Source organism: Cottoperca gobio, chromosome 4 (genome assembly GCF_900634415.1).
Source record: "Cottoperca gobio chromosome 4, fCotGob3.1, whole genome shotgun sequence".
Lineage (NCBI taxonomy): Eukaryota > Metazoa > Chordata > Actinopteri > Perciformes > Bovichtidae > Cottoperca > Cottoperca gobio.
This window is the reverse complement of record NC_041358.1, coordinates 12,501,420-12,518,277: the sequence shown is the minus strand read 5'-3', so window position 1 is coordinate 12,518,277 and position 16,858 is coordinate 12,501,420. Positions and strand designations below refer to the sequence as shown.

The 16,858-nt window shown below is 40.0% G+C and overlaps 1 protein-coding gene across 1 annotated transcript; it reads right to left on the bottom strand.

Moving 5' to 3' along the window:
• Window positions 1-260: 260 nt before the first annotated feature.
• c4h1orf210 (chromosome 4 C1orf210 homolog) lies at window positions 261-12,669 on the bottom strand. Its single transcript, XM_029429584.1, has 3 exons — window positions 12,651-12,669; window positions 1,399-1,593; window positions 261-469 (listed from the first exon to the last, which is right to left on the bottom strand). Exons 1-3 carry the CDS (start codon window positions 12,667-12,669, stop codon window positions 261-263), a joined length of 423 nt encoding a protein of 140 aa, XP_029285444.1.
• Between the last annotated feature and the right edge of the window lie 4,189 nt (window positions 12,670-16,858).

Sequence of the window (16,858 nt, the reverse complement as noted above, 5' to 3'; positions counted from 1 at the left end):
TATATTTTTATGGGGACTTTTATACATCCTCAGATGATGCATTGACACGTAATGCCATAATAATGCACCTTGCATTAAGTCATTCTGTGCTGCCTTAGAATTAAAGCGATCTTGAGCACTGGCATTTACATTGTTGTGATTTCCTAACCTTTTTTCTTTTAACCCTTTTTGGGATTGACTTTAGATTAATAGAGAGAAGGTGGGAGTGGAATTGGTTCTTCAGGGGTTTATACAGCTGAAAAGGTGTAGAGACAGTCCTGCTAAGCGATGGTGAATTCAATTTCATCCATCTCTTCCTCTGTGTCCTCTGTGTCCTCCATGTTCTCCGCTGCTCTTTCAGCCCTCGCTCTCTCGCTGGCCGGGATGTAGTTGTCCTCGATGAAGCCGTCATCGTCCTCCTCGATCACAGGAGGGATGCAGTGAGGGTTAATGCCACGTCCATTGTGCATGGCGAATTCCACCTCCAGCCCTGGAAGATAGAAGCACAAGAGTTGTACTGCATTACAATCATTTAGAGGTAAGTCCTAAATGTCACTATAACTGCCAGTGGGGTTGAAAATTAAAAAAGATTGAAAGCTGTAATCTCACATTGTTGTAAAGCCTGACGCTGCTTTAACAATGACCAATGAGCTGGTGTCATCAAAAGAAGTTTTACAGAAATGTTTATCAGCGAACAAGCAGAGATTGTATCTTAAAGCGTCACATATTCCATCTTATTGAAATGCTCTCATTAGTTTTTGACCATAATATATTCTAGTGCTTTTTCCAAATACACACAGAACTGTGTAAAGCACATGAAAAAAAGATTTTAAAATGTTATTATATTGTTATTATATTGTATATTGTTGTCTCTTCCTGTTTTTCGGCTTGTAGTGTGCATTTAGTGGCCCACAGCCACATTGTGTAAAAAAATGTCCTGACATACAGTTACATGTTTAATGATTTATTGTTCTTAAGGTTAGATTATTTTGGCCACCTAGGATCAGCACACCAAGGTGTAAACATTGACATCAGCTTTATAAAGTTGTAAGTGCAAAAACAGTTGCTTATTTACACTCCCTGCTAGTTTCTAACTTTGTCCGTTTGCTGTTTGGTGCTGGGCAGGTAACATAAAGTCAGTTTATCAGAGCTCATTTGCACAAAACAGCGGGCTTTAAAACTAAAACAATGAGCTGAAAGACACAAACATTCTCCAATAAGGCTTAGCTCTTATTCCAGACTTAAATGTAGAAGCTTTCATGAACTAGTTGGAAGTTAAATAGTAAAACAAAAGTTTCACAGCTTTTGGACGGATACAAACAGGCTGTAGTGTCAAATATAGCAGCGTTTTTACCTACTGCACAAATCAAATGAAGGTTTGTTGTATTAAGGTGCGTTTTACTGGTAAGAAAAACAAACCTGACGAGTCACACTGGCTGACGCTGTCTATCTCCCTCAGCCGTGTGTGCCTGTAGCTGGCCAGGTAACTCCGCACTACCTGGCATTTAGCCAGAAAGGCTATGAGAATAGAGATGGATATGGCTGCGACCAAAACGGCCACCAGGAACTCCCAGTTGTGAGATTTGTATTTGGCTGTTTGGCTTCCCAAAGTGGCTGCAAGAGAGGAAAGTGAATCACATCCTTGACATTGTGTAAAGCACACAAATAACCAAACATCAGCTCTGTCCCACCTTAAACCAGATGGAACAAATATTAATCATTTATAAAAAAAAAATAGGATGGCTGTCAACATATATAATATGATATACTAAACTAAACAATAAATGAATAGATTGTACCATTTTGTGTAGCTGTTGGTGTCGCTGTAGAGAGCACGTCATTCAATGATGGTTCCATCTGGTTTTGCTCTTGTTTGTGTCTCTTTTGGGGCTGTGACTTCTCCTGTGTGGCTCAATTTGCTTCCAGTTGGATGCTCTTGCTTTAGGGCACCATCCACTTTAGCATGAAGACATGGATCATGGGTCCGTATCACACGTGCGTCAGTCAAAGAACAGTTGTTTGTGACCTGCTAATTGGGAGCCTCCTAACTGGAGCTGGAAATTAGGTTTTATGTTCTTCACCAACTGATGTTTGGTAATGAGCTAAGCTGCTTAGTGCTGTATTGTCTTCAGCAGGTACAGAATAAATGGGATCTGAGGGAAATGTTGCAGAGCAGGCATCTCCCCAGATGAGGGAGGTAGTTGCCTGGAAGATGTCTGTTGACCAGGAGGGAGTTAAACCTTTGAAGCTCCACTAGGTGGCAAGGTTGAGTGACATGGGACTCCTGGGTTCAGCAACAAGTGAAAGGTATTTGCAGCGTTATCATCCGATACATGAGTTAAAATATGAGCTGGTGTCCCCTTCCTGCAGTCAAATGAGTCTTTAGAGAAAGTGTGAAAGAGAAATAGTGGATTAAATCAGTATGAATCACACATACTTTCCTACAAAGGCAACTTGCAAAAAGAAAAAGAAACATCAGTTTTTCCAGTTATGAGAATCAGTAAGCTACGATGCCCCTATGTCCCACGTGCATTGTGTCTTTGAGGTCTTTTGGACTCTTTGTGGCAGCAAATGCATATTTTATAAGTGAACCACACAAAGAGAACATGAACAATGAAATGACCTAAATATTTCACTTATGAAGAGTGAGCGTGTCATTATAAAAAGGAAACGCTGCCTGGTTCCTCTAAATCCAGAAGTCATAATTGAGTACAAGCTGTCAGGAGCTCAAGAGGATATCATCCACAACAGGAAAAGTGTGTCGCAAACAGGAAGTCCCACATGCTGCAGGACCTTCCCCTGCAGTTCTAGATGGCACAAAATACTGGTGAAATGACAACTTTGTGTTTGCTTATGTGCTGTAAGTGTGCACAGCCTCCTACAGGAGCCACATACTGAATGATTCTCAAAAGACAACGAGTACGACACATGAACATAAAATGACATCAAATGTGACCAATATTAGGTTTTGAAGGAAGACTTTAACATTTTGGGAAATACACTTTAGATGAGAAGCTGGAGCCAGTTTGCTTGGCTTACCTCAAAGAATAGAAATGAGTATACAGTAGCTTTTATTTGAAAGAGAGAGGAATCTTTGTCTACATCTATTTGCAACATTTGCCAGATATTTGCATACATGAGTCTACGGTAGTAGAGTTGTGAGGATGCAGTCAACTTCTGAATCCCATCCACTGAATGTACTTCATGTTAAAAGGCCTTGCTAGCGCCTGTACTTTTTCTCCTGTGTTGTTGACTTTAATGTTCCACATCATGGTTTTTAGGGACATATTCGATTGTTTTTCCTGCCTCTCCTTTCATTGATCATTCTCTAGTGTTTTTTTTAGCTGTATTAATGCGAATTCAAGCTTAACATTTTCCTTCACGTTAAGGACTGTATTGTATTGCTGTGAGTGAAATGAGGAGTAGATTAATGCCACGCTCATGTCTGTACACTAAATATGAAGCTACAGCAACAGGAGACGGTTGGCGTTTAAAGCTCACTAAATAGCACAGTACAAGTTGTTTGTCTAAGTAATTTAAAATCCAGCATTTTCTTCCTTTCTCCAAAATGTGGTTGTTACATTCTGTTGTATTGTGTAGGCCTCTCTCTCTCTTTCTTGGCTCTGAAGTGAGGCTTCACAGCGAGAGGGATCGAGCTGCTTAGCACCAGCCATTAGGCCTCTTCCCCTTCGTCTTCTACAGCTATTCTCTTCGGCAGTGTTGGCTGTAAACACACCATCAGGGCTGACTTTATCTCTTCCTGCTCTGTCCTCACACAGGCAAAGCACAACAAAATATACACACCAAGCAGCTAAGGACCGGGAGTTATGAGAGAGAAGCCTGGGAGCGAGAAATCTATGTGTGTCAGATCTAATAGTGTTTGTGAGCTCTGCCGTGCACCGCAGTTAGTGTTTGTACATGAACATGCATGTGTATGAGGCTACATTTGCATCTTTGTTGGCAGTAGTCTGTGTTTGAATATCTTTCTCAAAAGCAATGAGTCAGTTGTTCTTAGTCATTCTTTGTTTCAGTGCCCCAAATTGTGAGTTAGTTGTCAGTTTATAGACACTAATGATGGCCAGAGGGTGTAAAATGTTCTTTCTGTCATCAAACTGAATTAAACATCAAAATGTGGAGTGTGATCAAATTCCTTTGAACAGACAAATGAACTGTAAGCTATTTTATGATTTGCATTATGCTGGTTGAGTTGTAAACTTGTAGAAAATAATTGCATTTACTGAACTTCAGTACAATTTTGAGGTACTTGTACCTTACTTGACTACTCAGCTTAAAACTTCTATTGTATTACATTTCTGAGGTAAACATTGTACTTTTTACACTGCATGTATTTGACAGCTAGGGCTTAGGGCTCCTTGTTATGTTGCAGATGTCTATATGAGTCAATAGTGGCACCAATAACCGGTTTTTCCTATAAACTTCTCAGATGATTTGAGGGCCAAAGGGTCCAATATTTCACCAAAATGTTCAAATTTAAATACAAATGTGTGTCGCAGAACCTTCTCTTTTCTTCTTTCCTGCCCCATTACTCATCTCATAACCCCCCAGATTTCTGGTGACCGCTCCCCTAAGCTGGCAATCACTTGACTAAACTAACAAACTGTATATGAAGTAATTTAAAAACAATGCTCCACCTCAACCAGCTACAACAGTAAAATGCTACATACGCATTGAAAACTATATATTTTTAATGTATTAAATACATTTCATTGATAATGAGTCTGTACTTTCACTTAAGTATCATTTTGAATGCAGACGTTTAACATTATAAGGAGTGTTTTTACATCTTTCTCTTCCTGGCTAAGATAATCATAGATTGTCATACACCTCGAACAAAAATCAAAGAGTTGCCCTTTCTGTTGACCCTGGACCCAACAAACAAGCTACAAGCCTCCGTCTTATCCCATTGCCAAGACCTGTACGCCTATTCCTGTCTTGCTTTGAACATTTGTGTGGAGGAGTCAGGCTGTGCCATTGTTTGCCAGGTGGTTTTTTAACTCACTATCAGACCTTATGCCATTATCGTTAAAAGAGACATTATTTAAACATGATTATAACTCGCATGTTGTAAATCAGGCTCACAGTGCCTGTGTAAAATATCTATCTATTGTAATTCTGTTTTTCTCCTTTAAGTAGAATTGAAGCAAGGTCGTGATAGTTCATGTGAAGTTCCCTCAAATGTCATGTTTGGCTTTTGCCTTGCCGTGTCAACAGAGAGACCGCAGGGACACAGCGACTAAAAGCCACCAGTAGTAACGTTAAACAAATAAAACAACACACGACTACACGATCTGCATCTTGAACACACACTATTATATTTTATATTCAAAGATGTGCTTTAGCTCCTGACTCTTTAATTAAATACTGATCTGATGTGTTCTTTTGAGAGAGTGAAAAGGTAGTAAACAGATGTAGTGAAAGTGAGCTGCTGAGAGGTGCGTTACTGTTTTGGGTGAAAACAGCAAGTGGCCAACATGCAACAGGTGCAGGAACATGTTACCAGGTCACTGGAATGAAAACACTTTGTTTTTTTCTGTATTGAGAAAGAACGGCCTTCGTGAACGGTTACAGCACTGAACAAGTGCAATGTAAAAGTCAGTCAAGTACATTTTACTGGCAATAATTCAGTCTGTCCTCCATTTTGGAAAAACCCCGAAGTAACACATACGAGTGTATCTGAGAATATATGGTTTGGGGGGCATTTTCAACAAATCTTCAAATCACATTTTTAAGCATATTGAGACATTTTTGGTACATTATTTGGTCATTCTTTCAATAACAGTTCAAAAGATAAGCTATTACATTATTATAGACAGTCGTGTGATCTTTACACAACACAGTCTACACTGTCAAAGCTCCCACTTTTAGAAGACCGGCTGTTGATTCACAGTCTTACCTGGTCACCTGTCTGTGTAGTTTCCTCTAGCTTCAGCGAGTTCACCTGCTGTCTGTCCGCTCTCACAGTTCACATCAGCCTTAACTACATTTTGTTTTGCTTTGCATGTAAAATGGGGAAAGGTTGTGCAAAGGTTGAACGAGGAGTGCTCTGCTGTTGCTTCCCAGAAGGACAAGTTAATGAGTAACTTTGTAACCAAGGTGTGCTCCCTCCCGCCTACTATTGCTCCTCTCTGTCCAATGGCACAGCAGACCTGGTCAGAGGCAATGCTGTCACTCAACACTGCCGAACCAGGAAGAGGTAAATATAACTTAATAGCAATATTTAATATTTTAAATTGTAACTACCAGTGTGCTTTTGTTAGTGAAACTGTAAGCAACAAGTCAAACCTGCTTTATTCAAATAGATATCCTGTTATTGTAGCAACTCCAATGGGTCATCAAATAATCTTGTTTATTATCTGCCTTGTAAGTGTGTGTGCGTGAGCGCAGTTTAGTTAGTATGCTTGCTAGGTGCCACGCCTTGTTTTGTTTATCTAGAGTGTAAACCCTTCCCTCAGTCCTTTCCAGATGAGGGAGGAAATCAGACAAGATACACTCTGTGGCGACAAGGAGTTTTGTTTATTTAAGACATACGGCCCGAGGGGAGAGAACAGACCTCTGGTGGCTCCGAAAGGAAAAGCGAGGTGACCCTGAAAACAATAGGGCCACTTCCTGGCCACTCTACATCTTTACACCTCCCTCCCTTACTCTTCCTCCTACCCTCCCTTCGTGTGTTCCAGGATGCTTCAGCTGCATGTCTTGGGGCAGATGGCAGGGACGAGGATGGGTTGGGACAGTAAAATGATAACTCAGCATCAGCTGAAAGAAACAGTTTTCCCACCACAGATACTAGGGGTTGTTTGCAGTTGGCTGACTGTTGGACTATTATAGTTATGCCATGCTTTATCTATTCAGAATCTTTAAGAAAGCCCTGATTATTGATTTGATCATTGTTGGAAAATGTGTTCATTGCAGCAGAGATAGAGAGTTGAATTGAGATAAGAACAAGTAATTGTGTTTATTAAATATGTGGTACAACACCACTGACATCATCACCTTTTATCTTGTTAGCAAAGAGTTGCTTATTTACATACTGAGTGTATGCATTTGAAGTCGTGTGTGTGTACACCTGAAGTTTCAACATGCACCATCAAATCATGAGAAAAATATTGAGCTCTTCCACTTCTAAATGCTCCACCATGTTAAGTATTTACAGGGAGCGCGCTGGAAATAACACTCACATAAGTAAAGGTGCACCATCTTTAGTGTGACATTCACGGATAGAAGTGAATGTGCGAGTGTTCACTGTGCTAAAATAAGTAGCTGTAAAGAAAGGATTGTAGTAAGTGTGACCTTATGCACACGGAAAAGAAACCGACAGCTGTGATAACTGTCCAATCAGAAAGAAATTTAAGTTCAGATTTTTAAGATAGCAGCTATGGACAAATACTGAATGGAAAATGTTATGCAGCTAATGTTCAGTCCAATAGCAGGCAAACATAAAAAAGTTCAAGGTCATTAGTGGTACCGGTGTTGCCGTGCTCAGATTCTGGGTACAAGTTTTTGAAGTAGCCCAGGGGCTTTCCCCACTCTTTCTACCAGGGGATGTTTACTGTTTTTCCTCTCAGTGAAGTGGTGGGGGTGGGTTCTGAGGTCACGGCCCCTTCATTGGGCAAGATGTGAAGACCTTGCTAAGTCTTTTAAGAGGAGGGAAATAACAACACGTGTGGCACTGTACATAACAATGGACAGTTGGACTTGAGGAAGAGTTATGTGACAAACAAGTCTGTGACTGGTCATTAAGTATCAAGAAGAGACGGTGTTCAGCAGGCTCGAATGATCACTTTTTCTTTCTCCCCTAACAGAAAATTCCCTGCCGTACCCATTGTGATGCGTAACCACCTAAGTGTAAATTTTACAAGGTGACAGCCTCAAATTGTTCACATTTTTGTGAGTTTGTGAGTCCATATGTGGGCTCCATCTGGAAATATGATAATGTGTGTGAGGCTCCCCTGCACATCTGCTTTAAATCTGGTAATAAAACAGCTGCAGTTTTATTTAAATCCAACATCATTCTTTTTTATTGTAATGAATGAGTATATTAAATGTGATACTCTCTATCTGGGGTCTAATTTCATTAATCAAGGTGCTGTGTGTAATGTGTTTCTGCTCATAAAAAAAGGTATTTTTGTCTTTTCCCCCTTCATATCCTTCACTCTGCTGCTGGGATGACCCACCTTCAACATACAGGTCCTTTATGTTTTATCTAATTTAATCTATTATAAGAGTTTCCTGAATGTGCTGAAGTTACATACCTCACTAGCACTAACCTGGAGTGGGAAGGTTTTTATTTGTTTTGGCTTGAGCTCCTGCCATTTCTGGCAAATATAAAGAGAAGAAATTGATACTTTTGTTATCAGTTCCACTTATTGATGGTGGACAGGTGTTTATTTGATTTTATTTTTTTACTGAATCTTAAAGCTGGTTAACAAAAGCATTCGGGTCCATGTTTAATGACCTGAGAGGAAAATTATTTATCCAAATGGCGTGTTAATCAGTAGTTTGTGTTACCTTACTGTTTGTTTTGGATGTCATGGTTGTGTGAACGCACTCTAGCAGGCTCTGAACAATATGCTGACAGATACACTTGCTGTAGAAAAATGTCACAACCACAGAAACACACCCTCTGTGGATGTGTAAAGACAAATAGCCAGCGGCTCACAGGGTTGTGCCTCTGCCTGGTTACTGCAGATCTGCTAACTTCATATCAAAGTCATTTTTTATAAGATCCAACTAACTCTAATCCCTCAATGCTGTGAGGATATGTATGCGAAAAGTGAGAATGCTGCAGGATTCAATGGTTCAGAGAGAAATGTTTGTGTTTGAAAGGTCTCATATGGTGGTAATAATGACACGGTATGGAAGACTTACTACTACTACTTTTTGAGTTTTGCCCTGCAGAAGAGATCAGTGCCTGTAACTCCCTCTGCACGGGTCCGGTCTACTATGTGCAGTCGGGAATTATTGAGGGGTGCACACGATTCAGCTTTAAAGCAATACTCACTTGTTAAATCTCTAGATGGATTACTTCTCATGAGTTGTTTGATGGAAGCCTCTAGAAAGCTTAACAAACAAGCAGGGAACTTATAGCAGAACCGTATCCAGCTGCTGTGCTAACACTAAAAAAGTATTTTTGCAAGATTACTCCTGCTAAAGTTTTAAGAAGCCAGTGTTTCCATCTCAAACACATTTGGGAGTGACCTTTTTTTTTTAATTCATCTTGCAATACTGCAATAACCAAGAATCACTATGGTTTGAACTTTTCACTGAAAGGTACCTTTTCGTTTTCAAATTAAGCAGCAAGGCAAAACCAGTTAATCATTTTCTTTAACAAATGCATTCGCACACTAAATCCCAATGGAAGCACAAAGAATTTAACATTTCTAGTTTCAGCTCCTTAGAGATTTAAACCAGTTTCTCTTACTAAAGCAGATGTGCAGTAAAACGTGGACTTCCCAAAGCAGAACTATTGTTTGCAGAGAAAATGTGAGCATGTCCGTGTGTTTGAGGGTGTGTGAGTTGAGCAAACAGCTATCAGACAGGAGCCCAGACCCTCCACCTTCACCCCCGCCATCACCTCCACAGGCCTTTTCCTGCCTGTAGGGTGATTCCTGCCCCTGTGCTCCCTCCACTTCCTTCACTCACATATCAGCCTCCAGCAGCAGTACCTCTTCCTGAATCTGGCTCAAGTTCTCTGGACACTGTGGACAAGCAACAACAGCATATCCATCTCTCTCTCTCTCTCTCTCTCTCTCTCTCTCTCTCTCTCTCTCTCTCTCTCTCTCTCTCTCTCTCTCTCTTCCCCTGCTTTCTTTAACTCACATTGGCAGTATTCCCTGGCTTCATGCAACATTTAAACTTATCATCTCACATCTTTTCCCCAGGTAACTAGCTGTTTAATCAGACTTCCGGGGCCTCTGCTTCTCAAGGCAAATTTGCACAAAATCTCTGCTCTTACATTTTTTTCTGCCTTTCAGCACATCACTCCCAGGGTGTTATTCAACTTCCTTTAAAACGCCTGTGATATTCCAGACATGTTGGCTGGATTTAGTACCACTCCCTTTCCACAATTTCCTTGATATCCATGTTCCGATGGGACTGATACTCTATTTCTGTAATTACAACTTTGCACTAACTAGCATAATAATAGTAAGGAAAAAACTAAACGGATGTTCCATCTTCAACTTCAGACTATGGCCAAGCTATGTTTGTGTCTTTGGCGTGCCACGATTTCCTTAAATAAATTTGGCCAATTTGTGTCTGATAATATACAAACAATTTCAGCGCTATAACCTAAGCTGCAGCCAAAACTGTGACCTAACCAGAGACAGATGGACGGAAATGATGGCTCTTACAAAACCTCTTATTATTTTGGGAGCTATATTTTATATGTAAAACAATCAGAAAGGTTCAAGTTCTCGGGTGTTTATGTGACATGTCCTGCACCTTTTATAAACAAGAAAATTATTGCAAATTTCTCCTGATCTGGAAAGTATTACCCCCCTCTCCTGTTACTTATCTTGCTATGAGTGCTGACTGTCTGAAATCATGTTATCCTACATGATCCTGTACTAGAGGGAACATGTTCACATTAAACCTACACTAGAGGTCGACTACATGTTGTTATGATTAGGGCTTCCTTAGTCTGATCCAGAGGCTTTCCATAGCACCATTATGAGGCGTGCATCTGTGTGTGTACAGTACGTCTACCTGTGCAAGGTCAGTAATGGGTATAACATCAACACCCATCAATATCCCTGACCACATAGAGGGTTGGTTTGGTGTCAGACTGGAGGGTCACTCTGCTCTGCATCTGGTGATGGACCCACATCACCACATTCCCATTCCCAGTGCCCCAGCCTCACCCCGTGAGGCAGATTGGGGGACTAGACGTTGACGTGGGGTCACTCGGCCTCAATTCAAAGCCATGTTTTTTTTTTCCAATGCGAGACTGATGAATGGACAGGAAGAGAAAGTTTAGGAACATATTATTTCATCCCGGTTACAATTGTGTGAGTTCATAAGTGTGTTTATCAAGTGTGTATGTATAGAATACAAACATGAGACAACATCTTTAAATAAACAGGAAACAGACATAGAGCTATATCTATATGTAACACATGCCATATACAGGTTTACAGTAGTTATTGGATGGTGTAGTGATAAAGTAAATACAACTTTTCACTGTTACTGCTAAAATGTTATGTTAGCTGTTGTTGACATGATGACACTGTGTGGATTAAAGTGCAGTTATTGTATTTATATGCAGTATTGGTAAACAGTGTCATATAAGTGTACCAATCTCTTTTTCAACCAAAGATAAAATAAACATATTTAAAATGTCATTAGAAAACCGGTGCATTAAAGACAACGTGTTCCTTTGACATTGTGGAAATCAACCAGAAACATCATGTGACTCAAAAAAGATCCGAATTGTGATACCATTTGCTGTATTGTTTGAAAATGGGGTCCTTTGTCCAAGACTGCAAGTCAACACATTGTAGCCGCTCAGTCCTTAAACTAGCAATTACTCCTGAACATTTCAGTTTCATTACAAACAAACAGCAGTAACTTTTTTTACATGTTTTGAAGGTCAAAGTTCACTTGTGGGTTTACATTTGTCCATCAACAAACTGTGAAGTAAACTCATAAATGTCACAAAAATGATCAACTAGCCTTTTGAGCACCAGTAGTATTTTCTCAGCCTCATTACTCATGCCTTTGGTGGATATGATGACTGTTCAGCTAAAAAAATGTTGTAGGTTTCCAGAATTTAACTTAGATGAGAAATGTTATAGGAGCCATTAACACCAAAGATTACCTTAAACATTAACTCCTTCTGTATGTGAAAGCAGCTGAATAGCAACTCAGATGGTGCAGATTGGTACGATAAAGCTCCATCAAAGCCATAAAACCAGTTCCATTTTTAAAAATAGGATACAACATGGATACAACAAACAGCTGCGTTGTGGGCCAGGACTGCTGGCAAGAGCCTTTTCTCTTCAACAGTACTGTCAATCACACACTTATCATTTAATGGAACTATTTCATAGAGTTGGAGAACTTGTGTTTACCAATTAAAAAAAATTAAAACCGATTTCTTTTAAACCAGAGATATCTTTTCTTTCAGTTCCTTCATTTTTTTTTAAACAATGTGTTCATTAGTTTTCACTTGTGATGACAATACTTATTTCTCATGGCTGTGTCATAGCATATCAAAGTAAGCATAATGAATACAAATCACAAATACACTTTGCATCCCTCCCTTCCCAACTAAAACAAAATAAATATATATTTAAGAAAAATGAATAAACATATCAAAAGAGAACATAATAATAATAATAATCCTTTATACTTCTTTCCCTGAAAACTGTGGCTTCTACAGTACCCATGATCAAAATGAATAGAATTTTTACCCGATAGTTACTAGTCTACATTTTCTGTCCTTCTTTCACAATTCTTGCCACTTGCTGTCTACAGTATACCTGTAACATATCAGTCTGTTAATTAGAGCATATTTGTATGCCAATATATTCTCAGCTGGCTGGAATTCAACCAACATTATGGCTTGAATTGACCATGAAGTTGAGTATGTCTTCGTGACAAGTCTTGACTCCATGTTGTAATGACCCATCACCTGTGCACATCCTGCTCACCTTGTGGCCACGCTGACATTGTGTATTCTTGTCCCTTGTCAAGTCCTTTCCCATCCTTCAATGTGTTGATCCGTCTATTCGAGACATGTTCCACTTAAGGTTGCTTGAATGGCAGTTTTTCCTTGTGAGAACATATACAGTGGAAAGTGACAGGATGTATGGGAGCGAAAAGGAAGCGAAATGCGACAAAGGTTGGGTACCATTTGTCATAGTCTGAACACACTCATGTCATCATGTCCTTTGGCCAAGGAGGTGGTCCAATGTCCTAAATCATTCATTTAGTGCTGCATCTCCCAAAAGCATTTACATGCCAGTAATAGTGCCATGTCATAGATTGTATTGTCATGCAACTTCATAATGCTATATCAATACTTATGTTTTGATACATACTGTTAGTGATAACATACTAAATCAAATCAAATCAAATTTATTTGTATAGCCCAATATCACAAATTACACATTTGTCTCAGTGTGCTTTACAGACTGTACAGGTTACGACACCCTCTGTCCTTAGACCCTCGCATCGTACAAGGAAAAACTTCCTAAAAGAAACCCCATAATTAAAGGGGGAAAAATGGAAGAAACCTCAGGGAGAGCAAACTGAGGAGGGATCCCTCTCCCAGGACGGACAGACGTGCAATAGATGTTGTGTGTACAGGATAAACAACATGGCACAAATACAACATTTGACAGAAATGATGTTGTGTTGAAAAAGAGAAAGTTTGGACGAATCCTGATCCTGACGTAAACTTTATCAGTGGCAACCTGCCACATGAGACACAGAAACTCCGGGGATGATGCCCCGGATGCTGAGTTAGTAACATACATTTACATAATGCATACAGATAGAGAGGGAGAAGAAGAGAAGGAGGGGAGCAGAGAGGAAGAGAAGGTGGAGAGCAGGGAGGTGTTCCCCGGCAGTCTAAGTCTATAGCAGCATAACTAGGGGCTGATCCATGGCAAACCTGAGTCAGCCCTAACTATAAGCTTTATCAAAAAGGTAAGATATGCTGGAGCCTGACCATTAATTGCTTTGTAAGTCAGGAGAAGGATTTTGAATTATATTCTGTATATTACCGGGAGCCAGTGCAGAGCAGCTAATACAGGAATAATATGATCCCATTTCCTTGTTCTTGTCAATACACGTGCCGCTGCATTTTGGATCAACTGAAGAGTCTTAAGCGACTTTTTGGGACAACCTGATAACAATGAGTTGCAGTAATCCAGCCTTGAAGTAACAAATGCATGGACTAGTTTTTCTGCATAATTTTGAGACAGGATGTGTCTTATTTTTGCAATGATACGTAGATGAAAGAAGGCAGTCTTCGAGATTAGTTTTATGTGGGAGTTAAAAGACAGATCCTGATCAAAGATGACACCAAGATTCCTTACTAGTACTTGATCAAATTGATTCATAACTAAACAAGACGAAAGAGCCATGCTCTGTGAAGCAGTACTTAGTTACAACAATGCTTTGAGCTACATGCTAATGTCAGCATGCTAACATCCTCACAATGACATTATCAACATGCCAACATGTTCGTTACGTTACCATGCTAATATTATCACTAAACCCAAAGTACAGCTGAATTGATGGGAGTGTCATCAGTTTTGCAGGTATTTTGTCATAAACTAAAGTATTGGAGAAATGACTATTTTAACCTGATGATGGCACGAGATGAAACGTTAAGATCACCCATAACTTTACAATTAATCCTGAGGGAAACATCAATATCTGCACCAAAGTTCATGACAATTGATGCAGAAATGTAACTTAAAACTACAAATGCCATCCTCAGGGTGGATCACCAAAGTCATTAGGATTAATTTGGGCACCAGATTGTGTGGCAATCCATCAAACAGTGGTTTAGATGTGTTCGTCTGAAACAAAATGAAAGACACACCAACATTGCAATCCCTAGAGCTACGCTGTGGCTAAACCTGTATGTGTTGCATAGCTGTGATGAACACATTGATTCTGGCATGGAATTGGATCAATTACTCAATATCCGCAATCTAGCAAGACTAATGTGAACCAGGGTATTAGTCAAGCCCCTACAAACAGCACTGAGCTGTGTTGTATTAGATAAAGGCCACAGTCAGCAATGCAGGTAACTCTCGCCCAACTAGTGGAACATGAGGCTGGGGTGATGGTGTGTCAAGCTCTCAGTTTATCACCATGTAATGTTGGAAATCTCCTTGCTTGTAAAAAAAAAAATACATTTGGAACCTCCATCAACATGATACTGGAATTATCAAGGCTTTAGAGCACTTTATCTTTGGGGAAATCCGACTTTGTCAGACGGGAGCTTTTAAATTCTAGCAATAATGCTCACTTGCATGCTTTATCTCAAAATCTGTCTTTGTATCTTTCATCATCTCATTCACTCTATTGCTCAAAACACTTGTTCTCTCACACACACTAACGCTTTTAAGGAAAAACTCACACATGATTTGTGTTTCTCTTGGGCTCCATGATTCTTGGGAAAGGTTTCTTTATCAGACAACATGGGGTACGTTGCGAAGGAGGTCAGTCGTTTGTAAGTGCAGTTGGGGAGGAATCGAGGGGGGTGATTTAAGGGGCCTGAAAGGTGTGAGTGACACCCTTGCTTAGGCTCCCAGCGCCCAGCAGGATCAGTGCGTGTGGAGCCAGGCCAGTTTGCCACACAATGAGAGGAAATGGGAATTTAATACAAACTTTCTCACAAAGTCTCAGAGATCTCCCGCCTCTGTTGGCAGTTTCACTTCCAGACACCCCCAGCTTCACCATCACCACCTTCACTACAACCACAACAAAATGTCAGAAACAACTAAAACATGCCTGGGAACGTGTTACGGTAAATGTACTTTTTTAACCAATTTAGTGACGTTTCCCCACAATGACTTTTATGTAAACTACTACAGCAGATACAGAATAAAATATCACAGACATGCATCAACAGATTAGATTAATACCTTACACAGATAGCTGGTAACCCAATGTCACCGACAACACCAACAGTTAAGCTAGCATTATATGGGTTTTAAATTATGCATTTATTTCCATCAGTTCACTTCAATGAAAAGATGCAGTGATCTTTAGATTGTTACAGTAATTCAAAAGATATCACAACTCACTCTCAAGCTTTAGAAACAGCACATCCCCACTGTTTGTCTTTCATTGTTTGCACAGTTGCACAACAAAGTTTAAGATTTGTATTGTGCACTGTTGTTATGCTTGGAGGAAGCAATATTGTACTTTTTGAACTTAGTCGGGAGACGCACTGAGCCCTGTCTTTGTCTGGTAGTGTCAGAAAGCAAGCGGCAGTCACTCTAAAAACAAACACAGTTCATAATTACTATCGGGCAACAAAGTCTTTTGGATACAATGGCTATTTGGCTAATGTATTCAACAGCACAGAGTGTCCTCCACCCTACGTGTCCACCAGAATAATTTCCTTCACATACAATCCCACACACACACACACACACACACACACACACACACACACACACGTCTATATTAGACGGGTCGACACATGGAATGATGAGAAATGACTTGACAAGGGACAAGATCTCTGTGAGATGAAATGCATACATGCTTGCAGACACACACACAAACACAGTATTCTATGTACACACATAAAGTTACACTTATTCATGTTTACAGTCTACTGTCTCACACCAATGCACCTCATGCATCTCATACACATGCACATGCACATGCACACACTCACACGAAAGCATCCACCCCTGGTTTCTGGCTGCTGACAGCCTTAATGCAGCCAGAGGCTGAGGCATCTGTGTTGACCCAGCCTTTGGTCTTTTCCCTTTTAGCTTCCTATAGAGGCTCCACCAAGCTGTGTCTGCAGCACGCAGCACTTTTCAATCTTTTCTCCCTTCACACTTCCTTTACTTCCCTACTAATTTGTTTTCCTCAACCTAAATCACAATTTTCAACTTTCTGCAAAAGAAAATTGCCTAAATGATGTGCAACAAATATGTTTACAATAAGGTTTGTTGCATATTGTTTTATTTTAAACCTTTGGCTATACTTACACTTTACATAGATGTATGCCGCAACCATTGTTTTCCCCGTTATGTCCATTCTTGCCAGTCGGAGTTTTTGAAGTGTGTGCAGAGGAAATACAATAGTCTTTTAAAAGAAGTTGTTCTGTCTTCTAATCTACGCAGGTCATACTAACAGGTCAAATGGACATTACAGATCT

Bases quoted from the DNA above. Each gene is read 5' to 3' on its own strand.
- c4h1orf210 (XM_029429584.1), bottom strand. The intron at 470-1,398 runs GTTTGTTTTTCT...TCTATCTTCCAG, and splicing joins CAGCCAGTGTGACTCGTCAG to GGCTGGAGGTGGAATTCGCC.